Source organism: Gallinula chloropus (assembly GCF_964237585.1).
Source record: "Gallinula chloropus genome assembly, chromosome: 19".
Classification (NCBI taxonomy): domain Eukaryota; kingdom Metazoa; phylum Chordata; class Aves; order Gruiformes; family Rallidae; genus Gallinula; species Gallinula chloropus.
The window spans coordinates 4,169,646-4,182,732 of record NC_140104.1 but is presented as its reverse complement, the minus strand read 5'-3'; the positions used below and the strand labels follow the sequence as shown (position 1 = coordinate 4,182,732).

Here is a 13,087-nt window from a genome sequence, read left to right as displayed (position 1 = left end):
ATACATACAGAAGAGGTATTAAACCCTACAGTTCCTCTCAAAGCACAAGTGTTTGTAAACAATTGGGAAAAAATAGCAGTGTGTGAAATGTGCTGTTAAAGACACCTTTAATAAATCTAAGATCTTCAGAGTTGCCTTCTAGTGGCCTTCCATACATCTTTATGAGACAGTGTTTCATAAATGGGTGCCACAGCTGAAGTGGGCAAGCTAGAGAATGTGTATTTACATCCAGCCAGCCTTTTAAGGTGAGCCAAGTGAAGTGGTCACTTCATTTCACTTTCCTTTTACAGACCCACATCTTCATCTTACCATAAAGCCCTACGGGTTTATAAAGAGGTTACTGCCACCACATTCAGCTTCTACCTTACACTGTTTCAAAAGATCTTTCATTTCAACCATGCTGCCTCATTATCCAGGCTTTTCTCATTTATTATGTTAAATTAGTGGTAACTGTATGCTCCAAAATGCAATTACTACACTGGCCATGCACTGTCTTACCCCAAGTACATAAAAGCCTGAAAAAGTGGAAGCATTTTGATGAATTTTTCTGATGACAGAAGAGACTCTTCAATTCAAAGGAGAGTTTGGATGTTATTTAGTAAGAACTCAGTTACACAAGAACTGGAGAAGTGCTACAAATTACACGGCCCGTCAATTTGAAACCAGCACCCCTTCTGATAAACAGGACTGAAAACCCATGGCAGGACACTGAGCCACACCAAAACCACCCACTCACAAGAAAGGCACCAGCTATGCTGCAGCAGCAGGAGTATTTCCAGTCAAATGAAGGAAAGCAATGAGGTCTCACCCAGAGTCAGTCCAGAAGTAGTGTACCACCAAGTCTGGGATGAACAGGGGATGAAGCACCTGGTCTGAAACAGGCCTGAACCAGGCTCACGTTACTTAAGACAACAAGGTCAAGAAGAAATATAGGAGTGACTTGTACTGAATGGTAAAAAGGAAGGAGAGCAGAGACTGTCCGAAACCAAGGACAACGCTGACAGAAAATTCAGACACAAACTGCCCACAAATACATGTAGAAGATGTATTGGAATAATTTTCCCAACTGGATTAAAAGAAACCCCAAACACTAAGTCTCTGAATCTTACGAAATGAGATTATGACTCCAGTGTCTGTCCTCAGTGGGACAGGAGACCCTTCCCTGCGTCCCAAGTTCTGTATGTCCATCTGCCAAACGAGTACCGAAAGCTGCACTCTGCAGGCAGGATGGAGTCAGTGCTGGTCTGGTGCCAAGCAGCCAGAGGAGGCAACTAAACGGCATCCTCCAGTGGCTGGGAATTGCTGTGTTATTGAATGACTGCAGTTGGAATTAAGAGTTCCAGAGCAGATGCAGAGTCTCATTTGTAATTATTAAGGATGTATAATGATATGGGGGAATATTCCCCTACAGAGAATTTTAGTGTTAGTAACAGTCCCTGACAGGATTTATCTTTGATTTACATGCTCCACTACAGTGCTATTCAATATGATGATTTAAAATACCACTACTGAAAAAAAACAGAAATCAAAGGGTACCCAGTCATACTATCAAACTGAGAAATTCCAAACTACTGCTCAGCACTGGGTCAGTACTCAGGTGTAGCAGTCTCATATCCCTGAAACTGCTTTTTGGGAATTAAGTTCCAAGAGAATCTTAAACTCTTTTACTGGCTTTCAAAAGAAATTACTCATATTTACAACTTAAATGAAATGGAACAAAATTTGATTAAAAGCAGCGTGTGCAACTTCCTGTAACTTTAAAATTTCGTTTCTAATTATGTGTTGAGAAATACAATTAAAGTCATCTGCATACCAAAATAAACGTTGTTTACAAATGAAAGATTGGAATTCCTTTTGTTTCTCTGATAGCTCAGCTCATTAAGCAAATTTCAAGAGTCACTGGTGCTCTGCAGTAAAGTTTGCTGCCTGTTTCTAAATCACTTGTAACTTTTGTCATCACTGCTGTTTCTCAGATCTCTGCCATGTTATTGAAGCAGGTTAATGGGAGGCACACTGTGGGAGGAGGATGTGACACTCGAGCCAGGAGAGCTGTGACCCAGCCACAGTCCACCAGCCAGGTGAGAAATTCCTAATTGACCCAGCAAGTTTCACAAATTAGATTTAATTTTACAGCAAACACCTGAAAACCTTTCAGTCTTTCACTGTATTCTGCCAACAGCCTTTGCCAAGGTTTACTAAGCATTATTTCAGTTACTTGTTCTCCCAAAAGGGAGACACATTCAGGTGTGTTAAGAATACTCCTATACTACATTACTTCTTTTTTATATTGACCTGATTAGATTCCAATTATTAAACTTAAATAAAACAGAAGGCCCCAAGAATTCATACTTTACTACAATTACTTCCAAGTGCTCGACTACTTGCACTCCTTCCTTCACCATCTGTTGTATGAGATTCCTATACCATCTGAAATCACAAGGGAACTCATGGGATACATCATAAAGAAAGTATGTGTCCAGAGCTGGGGGAGGCTGCTTAGTTCACCAGCAGGTTAGTTCACCACTTTGTCTTCCCACTATCTTAAATTCCCGTCAGTTTTCCATATCCATCATTTAAAAGATACCAGGCTTCAGACATCCTAACAGAGCACAACCACTTTCTGGCTTTCTTATTGCAAAATTTAAGTGGAAAATAACAAAAATATAGTAAAATTTAGTTTTATCTAGAGGTCCAAACATAACTCTCCTATGAACTTTCCAAATCTGGGTAAGCACACTGAGCCTGTGCAGAGTATGCGGTTTGAAAGGCTTTACTGAGTCAAAGATAACACCGAAGCTTTGGAGTTTTCTAGAATACAATGAAAAACCCGACCCCAGATCTGACCTGCACTTGAAGATTCAATGATCACTTCAAATACTCTCAAATATTTTGATTCGTCTTTTTAACTTTAACAAAAAACTTAATTTTTCATTCAGTTCTACCTTCATTACACCCAGACAATGGTTTATAAAAGCAAGCTGTTAGTAAGGAAAAGAGAACTCCACCAACTCTCAGAACTCTGAACTTCTCAGAAGTCCAATGCATGATGTAGCACCAGAATTTATTTTTTTTCCCCTAGAAGTTAAATTTATTTCCCCTGAGAACACAGGTTGTGCTGGAACACCCAGCAGAGATGCAAAATTCTGCAAACAGATCTCATGAGGCTTTAAAAATCTGGTAACTTCCTCAGAACACAAAGCCATATGAAGCAGCACATGTAAAAGAGCAACCACACACCCATGTTTCCTAGAAAAGATGACTAAACACTTCTCTCTGTAATTCTGTTTATGGACACAGATGCCACAGGAGTGCCATGAAATTATAAACCAACTTGTTCAGAGAGATCAAAATGAAATATAGGAATATGAACTTTTAACCTTAAACTATGAAGAATTACAAGACAGAGCTAAGAGGCAGAGTGAGCAGATTTCAGGACTGACATTTCCGAAGACAGTGGGGCTCTGCTAAGGTAGGAACATGGAGTATGCTGTGAGAATTTAAACAGTGGCTTCACGAAGGTGTCAGTATACATAAGGGCAATTAAGCCAGATTTGAGGCTGCACAGTTGAAAATGTCAGAGAGCTAACTAGAAGTTAGAGGGGACAGTGGTTGTTAAATAGAAAAGAGACTTCCTCTGAACACCCTGGGCAATGGGGATTTCACCAGCTAGGACGTGTGGCAGATGTCAATTTGATAGAGCTTGAGAGATTTTTCTCAAGACCAAAGTCTAGAAAATTCAGAGGGCTGGGTTTTTCTTTTCTACCTTGCCTCTCTGAGCTCAGAGTATTTAGGTGTCTTCTGTAACCTCAATGCCTACTGCAAACTCTCACACAATGCAAATAAATTACCTATCAACTTTTAATTTTACTATGCATTTCCTTTCAGATGGTCAGAATAGAATTTAAATGCTCATAGTTAAAATCAAGAGAAAAATCTGTGTGTTGCTCTACGCAAGTAACCCACCCATTAAGGAGATTAAATGCCATGCTGACACCAAGAAAGAAAAATCTATGAGTGCATAAACCACAGCCAGATCGCTCAGCTCAATGAAAACTCAATATCAAACACCCTACTCCTAGGGACACCAAAGCCCCTTAGTTGCTTTAGTGTAATATATGCTTACATTATACTTGCACATTGAGTATAATTTATCAGCTTTTTGGTTTTGCATTTATTTTAAAAACCAGCTGCTCCTTCTTTCGCATTAATATAGATATAAGCAGCATTTGTTCTTTGGAGATTATTCCTCAGTGCAAATCCCAAGGAGGCTTCCCTTTAGTTAATTTAGTTTCCTGACTATATCACACACCAAGAATATTACTTATTTTACTGCAGAGAGTAAATTAAGAAGTAATACTTATTTCTGAAACAAACATTATTTCCAGAACTGTCTCAATAGCTTTACAATCCTCTATATCTGAGAGACCAAATATAAACCCAGCATTATCGTCAAGTCACTTCAGACAAAGGTGTCTAAGAGAAGATATTTTCTTTTTTACATTTTTAAAATTTGCTCAGCAGCAAACTTCTGCTATAAGAAGTGCTGTAATCTCAGTATTGTTACCTCTTTATAAAAATAATGACCCACGGTGTCCCTGTACCTAGGTGTCACAGCGCAAAAAGCAGAGAACAAATTAGCAGAGAGAAGAAATGTATCTTTCTCAACAGAACTGAATGTATCTCATCAGAGTAGAGCAATTTAATGAACAACTACAGCAAGGCAACAGTTTATGTCTGTGTTTTAAAAACCATAGGTAACAAGCATCATTTACTTACAATGTGTGACTCCAGCCAGGGTTTGATAGAAGGTTGGGGTATCACTATCGTCAGTGAGTGTCACATACACACCTCCAGACAGCAGCCAACGGGAAAACGTGAAAGCATCTTTGTTGTGCAACAGCCAAACCCTGAACTTCTCATAGTTCACCTTTTCACCCTGTAAGAAAAATAAGAAAACATGAGCTACTTTTCTCTGCTTTCTCAGTACCAGCACACAGGAACAATCCAGCTGTAGGAACAAGAACTGGGATAATCTCTGATACAAGTAAGTCCCACTATTTTATTTTTTTTCTTTGGAGCCATGCCTGGTTTTCCAATTCACTCTGAAATACAGCACTGGGAGGGAAATTAGACTCCTCAGTGCTCTCTGCATTTCTACCACCTACTCAAGTGGCCTTTGGAACGTCATTTATTCTGAACCTTAGGTTAAAGGGATTAGAAGAAAAACCGTTACTTGTAACTCAAAGAAACAGAGGTTATTTTTATGATTTTAAATCTATTGTGATAGATAAAAGCTCTTCTGTGCCAAAAAACAGGTGCTATCAAATCATAAACATTATTATATTTATGCGCGTATACAAACAGCACAGAAAAGATTTCTGAATAACTAATAGTAAGATTAATCACTGCAGTAGCAAGTCCATTTTTTGCCTCAAAACCCACGTTGGAGCATACACATAAACATGATGTTCACAGTATCTCCTAACTCAGTATCTCTTGCTGGATGTTTCCTGGAACTGCCTGGTCAGGAATACAGAAAGCCCAAAGATTCACAGAGTTTTAAGTGCTGGAGAGGCTGTTTAATCTATTTAGTTGAATAGTTTCCAAGCTGTGGTCATGAAACCGTAGGGACGAGCAGACTAATTTCTACAGGACCTAAAAAACTAAAATATAAGCAAACCTATTATCAGTAGACAAACTCATTGTATGGAGATCCTAATCTTCATGGGAAATAAACAGGGGTCTGGAAAGTGAAAGCGGTTTCAAGCCATTGATTATTTAAACTTCCCTAATATCACAGACCATTAAACTTCACTGAATCAAATTGCAGAATCCAGCAATTTGCATTTGGCCACAGACTATCTGCAACTGCCAAGAGCAGAAAATTGAAAATCCACTACTTCCTGCGCCAGGTTGCTCAAATGGTTCACCACCAGCACTGTTAAAACATCTGCCTCTACTCCCATCATAACGGATTAGGAGCTACAGAAAAAGGGCCTGCTTCTCAGACAGAGCAGCTTCCCAATCCAGTTTATCAAGGCATTGAGTAAATACTTGAGCCAGCACAAAGGTAGAAGAATGAATGACAGTGAGGAAAAGGGTCACAATGACGTGGCCTCTGCAGGATTTAACCCATTACAGAACTACTTGCTTAAGCAAAAAAAACCCCACCCTACTCCCTAATGCCACAGTACCAGACAAGAAAAAAAGCAGCTCACAATTCTTTTTTTTAATTTCTCTAACAGCTTGGATCAGGGACAAGATAATTTTCTTACTACCTGTTCCACTCTACGTTCCCTCTGCTTCTTGCACTGCTTTCTGTAAACAAAGCAAGAGCTGGGTCACCTTTCACTCAGACTCTGCACTGTTCCAACTGGTCAGAGGAAGGACAAGGAAGAAGAGGGACAGGAAAACTCTGGATGAGATGGGGGGGGGAAAGCATTTGAAGCAAATAATGTTCACAGCTGAGCCACAACGGGACTTGAGTGACTAGAGTGATACAGGTATCACTGCACTTGTTTCCTGTATTTCAGAAACAAGAGCGAGCACAACTCAGCTATACTTTAGAGCTTACATTTCTAAACAAGTCCATGCAATAACTCTGAGGAATAGCAATACCTATGGACACCATCCTTGAAAGCATAAACTCATCTGCCATACGGCAGGAAGGAAGACCCACAGCAGGAACATTAAACGTTCTCACTCTCCAGCAATGACCCAGTATGATTAACAGGCCAGTAAGTCCTGCTGAGCAGGTTATTACACTATTTTCATTTTAAAAGAAAAATCAATATAGGGCATTTTCTTGAAGAGGAAAACGGTACGAAGCCAGATCGGCACTTCTCTTCCTGCAAGTCTTCATAAAGCATTTCTTGATTTCTTGGACAGCGTGCAATTAACTTTTAGGGTATAATTCATCACACTGTATTGATGGGAAATTATAAATAGGGAATACTGAAGTGGGTCAGCTCCAGAAACCAGCCTGCAGTATACATGTAATTTACAATTCCAGCCAAGAATGAAGAATGCAATCATTGCCTACAAAGCCAAGATTGTATCACTGCCAGATTAAATGAGTCTGCCTCAGCCATGCCTATAACCAAAGTTATCTTCAATTCAGTACAATAAAATTTAAGGTAATTAAGTAATCTGACATACACAAATAAAGCTTCTAGTCAATCATTTTTTCAGTGAAATGTATGACGACTGGATTCTGCTGATCTCCAGTCTCTGATAACAAATGAAGCAATCAAAGCTCAAAAATCTGACAATTCATCAGAATCTCTACTGCCAAAGAGTTTCTGAAACTATTTAAAAGTAACAATAGCCTGTTTCAGAGGAGGACTTCAGCAAGCTTCATAAAGATTACATGTCTCAAACAACCTAAAGCATAAATAAAGGTTGTAGCTCCTGGCAGGCACAGTGAGACAAAAGCAATAGTATAAAACTACTATTTTTAAGCAACCACTGCTGCCAGGCATTTATAAATCCATGATGAAGATTTTCTTTTCCCTCTCAGATCTGTGTTCCAGATTTCTTCCCCAATTGCAATAAAATGTCCACGCTAATGAATAAATTTCCACTAGCCCTATTAGTATTTAAATTTACTTGATAACATGATTTCCCTTGGGAAATGATCTTTCAAGCTAGCACAGTAAGTAAAGCAGCACAGAGAATGCCTACATTTTATACCAAGCTACTATTCCCATCAATACAAATTACATGTAATGTTACAGCATAAAAAACTATGAGCTTTTACCTACTTTAAGCTAGGTCAAATTGTCCCCATACATGCATGAGTATATATATGTCAGAGAAAAACAAACTACCCAATGCAATTTTCACTTTGTTGTAAATGCAATAGGATAAAACCTGTAAGAAATACCTCAGAGAAACACTTCTTGAGTGACTCTGGGACCTTCCCATCAACGACGTGCAGCATCTTCTCCATCTCTTCACGGACAACATAACTCCCAGACTCATTAGAAAAGAGACTGAAAATGTCTGAGGAAATAAAGATATGTTTAAGCAACTATTTTAGTTACATTTTTCAAATATCAAGTTTACAACTGGCTGAGAATGCCAAAGGCTGGGCTACAACTAAAGGGCTAATAACACAGGTTGATTAATTTCAATATAGCTCAACAAGGTTTGGGTCCAAAACCACGTCCTTTTTCTTTTACCACTGTCTGCTAACCAAAAGGAAAATAAATACTATCAAGTCAGATTAACAACAAAGACAAAACAACAGAAGTCAGTAGGCAGATGCTTTCATTTGTTTTGAAAACCATCGATGCCGTCCCCCTCCCTCTGCCCACATACCATGATCAACAGTCTTTCTGTAGGATCCTAACATTTACATTCACGATGACTTATCAAATACTTAATTTTGGTAAGTATAGAAAACAGAAGTGCACTGAATTTCAAAATACACAGCTAAAACCACCTAAAAAGATACTATATCCAGTGGCAAATGCATGCCCTTGTTACATATAAAAATGACTTACTATCCCATATTTTATCTTTGATTTGCCTACGTGCATTTTACACTCACTATCCACTACCCTGACGTCACTGTTATAAGTTACACAGCTTACATTTTGCTTTTTCTTCCTCTTTGCCTCTTGTAAGTAGAACTAATCCGACTATCAAGTTATTGAAGTGCAGCCCTTTGGATATTCCTCCAAATGAACAGTAGATAACCTAGGAGAATAAAACAGAGACGTGAACCAAAAAGTTAACAGGGAGAATGGAGATCTCAGAACCAAAAGCAAAACTTACACTGAGACTCTGTGGTTTTTCAGCTAGTGACCTCACATTCAGCTATGAACATCTGATATATATTCTCTTACACTTTTGTAGCTCTTCCAGTAGCTATAAAATAGCCTTTCCAGGGGCTTTTTTAGTGGAACATGGGTACTTATCATAAAGAGCAATATAAAATAAACTTTAGAATCCTCCAAGACAGCTTCTTGCTTGCTCAATAGTACTGTTTCCCCAGATTTCTTTATCAAGGCAATGAAGACAAAATTTCCCCCAGACTAAGCTTCGATACTCTCAAAGCCTTCAAGAGGTTGCTGGAGCATCAAGTGTTTCATTCTCCCAATCACAGGAAACACACTTCCAGCAAGCCATCAAAAATTGCTGCTTCAAAATATGCGATGCACACTCACACACACAAACTCCTTTCCACCAACTACACCTTCACTCAACTCTGCCACTGTAGCCAGAACAACTATTCCAGTTTAGCAGCCTGCTCTGACAAAAATGCTTGATTTTTTCTTCCAACAGAAAGCACTAGAAATGAAGACTGCTTTTCAGAAGTTACTCAAATATCCACAGAGCAGCCACCAGGAACACCGCAGCCAACGGAAGGGCTGAAGCCTTCACCTTTCACATGAAAGGTCTGTACACTGCAGCTTAACTTCCTTATCAGCATCTAATGGTGATTCAACGCTGACAGACAAGACACTTAGTCATTTTAGGAGAAACAGCAACTTACTTTTATGAAACAAGAACTATCAACTCATTTGTTGCAATAGATGACTTCACCTTGCCTCCCACGCCATAGAGCACAAGGGAAAATAGGTATGCTGCTCTGCTCATGGACTCTTCCTGTAATTACAGGATAGGTTGGAATGGACCTTAAAGATCACCTAGTTGTAACTGCCCAGTCTCTGCCATAGGCTGGGACACGTAATCCCACCAGTACTTTATTAGTGTGACAAGACAGAAATCTGCATTAGGTGTAAGAATTTAAAGCAGACAGAATTTATAAATTGTTCTTACATAGAAGAAATATTTCAGTGTCTCTGTCTTTTAATTTGATTTCCTTACAGGTATCATACCGAGCATCTAACCATAAAAAGCAAGTATTAAATCTAGCTGATGGGGGTACTTATTACTCTGAAAGATGAGAGCAGAGTGATTTGTCACTGATCATGGTTTGGATAGCAGATGTATCTGCTGAATTTGGTTTTTTAAATATAACTCTTTTGGAGGGAAAGATAAAGGAATAGAAATCAGTTTCCATTAAGAAAAGCCTTGTGCACATTTCAAACTGTATTTCCTTTGCTCGCACCTGATTTACATTCTAACTGAACAACACCAAACCCAGGATGTTAACACGCAGTTCTGTGCTGCTTTTTCATCTTTGCCCAGTAAAACCTTGTGTATATTCTTTGTATGAGAACATAACCTAACAGCAACAGCTGCCTTCAGAAGTCAGCAGCGCTTCAGACTCACCGTGGACAGATTCACTATTTTGTGTATTCCCCACAAAGCAGAGCGAATCATGAGTAAACCATGAGAAGAAACCCACAGATTTTAACACCTTCCCCCAGCATTTTGTTTGTTCTTAAACATATGAACTACAACCAGACACAATTCTCAACAGCTAAAGCAGCATTTTTAACTTGTTTTGACCTCCTAAGCTCCATTTCTTTCTTTCTTTGAAGCTATAAACACTTGCATAATTAATTTTAGCCTTTTTTTTTTTTTTTTGCAAGCCCACCAAAGAAGCCGTAACACTTTGGAGCCCACTGACAACAATCTACCAATCTACAGCATTAAAACCCTTTTAAATGTTTTGAAACTCCCAAGATAACCATCTGGACACTTTTACACTCACAGTTGATTAGAAAACAACAGTGAGAGATGGTAGGTGCACTTGGAGTGACACTTCTAGACTATCAGCAGATCTGGAAAATTCACACGTCATTAATATTATCTTTATTGTGTGACATCCTGTGAAGCTACCTAGCAAGTTACAATTTTAAAGCCATCAATACAATCTACTTTTAAACTATCAGAAAATACAATCAGTGTAAGGGGTTGACAAACTCTCATATTTATTAGGACTTCAGTTTTGAAGCCTAACAGTCATTACAGCACACAATCTACAACTGGGTGATGACCTGATGCTTGCCTGCATCCAGACAACACTCCAGTATAATAAATTTATCTTTGAGAAAACATGGAAATAATTCTAAACCAGATCTTAATAATAAATCAAAACTACATTTAAGCAGGATTAGAATTTTGCCTGTTTCTTTGCAGACAAATACAGCCTATAGCTTTTCTGGTTTAGGTTTTTTTTGTAAGCACTTTCCATCTTCTCTCTTACCACTGTAGTTGCCATGCTGGTTTAATTCAATGCTAGACATTACCCTGTCCCCACCAACTCATTCCCAACCACAATCCTGACAACTATGCCAAAGCAAGCATTCATGCAGCAGGACTATGAAATCAGGGAACCAATTTGGGTTTGAATTAACCATTTTTGTTATCCAGTTTCACTAATCCAGCTCAAAGTGGGCGACTTCAGCATGGGAATAAGTAGCCAGGATTAATCCAACTATGAAACTGGTACGAAATATCTACATAAATGATATTTCAAATATTACAAGAGAACATCTATACACTACCACAGCCACCTAGGAGATTCTGTGCAGTCAAGTACAGTCTATTATCATTACAATATTACAATGAAGCATAGTAAGATGGAAAACGATTTGCAAGAGGCTGAAATCCCTTTGCAGAATGTGAGTGCCGTGTCTCCCAAAATAAGACAGCATCTCACTGACCCAGGTCTTTGTGCCAGGAGATTGTTTACTAAAGACCTAACAAAGGTAAGTATTTGTTACTCTTAACTGTAAGTGAAGAAATCAATAAAATCAGTTAAGAATGTGTGCCTTTTACACTGATAAAGCAAAACATAACAGAATTGTTGCCAAAAAGATTTATCTTCAAACAAACAGCTGAACCTGGAAACAGACACTAGAGAAAATAAAATCATCCCACACTGTTAAAAAGAACAGCTTTTGAGATCACCTGCTGACCACTGTTTGCCATTAACAAAAGAAAATGTAGCTTCCTTAGTAGTTTAATCACTTACAATAATGCGTCTTACTGAATTACTTGTAAATCACAAACTAACACTAATCTGACCCTTTTCAGAGACAGCTCTCTGTAAAGGTGAATCAAACAGACATCAGTAAGAGAAAACCTCTGCAAGTATGTGCAACAAGATCACTATAAGGCTCTGAACCTGCAGTTTTTCCTATTTAAAAAAAAGAGAGAGGGAATCACTTGAAAATTCCCAAAGAATATACTACATGCCTGACTATCACATCTGCACAGGCTGGCACACGTCTCCTTTTGGTCTCCTGAGGATGACTCTGTGGGGATCAAAACCGAGCTTCATCCTCAAGGACAAGGAAAGGATGGAAAAAGAAGGCTGAACACCAGAGCCATGTGGATGAGTCACTGCTCTTACTATCTCAGGTGTGGTTTCCACCTCAACCAAGAATGAAGCCAGGACTGGGAGGGACCAAACAAAACCAGTCACAGGCCTTCAAGGGCACTGGACAGATCTGGCTAAGCCACAGAGTGCTGCAGTGGCAGAGAGGAGAAAAGGAAATGCCTGGGACAGACCGGCTATGTCAGACTGACAACAGGATCTGCCCTGTGTGCTTTGTGTAACAAGGTGTGGAAGCTCTACCACTGTTGCCTGTCCAGCAATGAGAAGCAGACTAGCAGGACTCATCTGCAGAACATGTTCTAGACCAGCTCCAAAGTACCACTTTGGAGTAAAAAAAACTCCTGCATTTTTATTTGCCTCTCTACTCTCCCAGCTATTTCCAGACAGACACACTGAAGCAGCCAGATTCCCTCAAGACACCTCCACAAAGTTCTGTGTGTTACCTGCGGTAAATCTGCTCCTTGTCCACACATCTAGCTAGCACTTTCACTGCTATCAATTTGGGACTATAAAATGATGTCTGAAGGCAAGTGAATGTAAATGAGTCTGATAACATAGGAGGACCTAATTCTACAGAAAACATAATGTAGAACCTGCAGTTTCATTATACCATAAGACTCAGTGCTACCTAAATACCTTAAGTTCCCATAGGGTGCTCAAATCATCCTATTACTGAAGTTTAACCCATTTACAAATGCTTGAAGGGCTAAATTATTAGAACTAAATTTGTGCTCTATTTGGACACAATAATTGTATATGCTTCATGGACACTGCCATGGCAAAGATTTGAATTCCACACTTTCTCCTTGCAATCATTCTGATTTT

General features: G+C 39.0%; 1 protein-coding gene across 1 annotated transcript in view; it reads right to left on the bottom strand.

The window, feature by feature from the left end:
* USP32 (ubiquitin specific peptidase 32) overlaps positions 1-13,087 on the bottom strand; it is a gene marked incomplete at its 5' end in the record, with an annotated part of 74,414 nt that overhangs the window by 36,729 nt on the left and 24,598 nt on the right. The window contains 3 exons of the mRNA XM_084273333.1: positions 4,777-4,936; positions 7,886-8,004; positions 8,598-8,703. Of these exons, the coding sequence (XP_084129459.1) occupies positions 4,777-4,936; positions 7,886-8,004; positions 8,598-8,703 (385 nt within the window). The remainder of the gene's footprint in view (positions 1-4,776; positions 4,937-7,885; positions 8,005-8,597; positions 8,704-13,087) is intronic.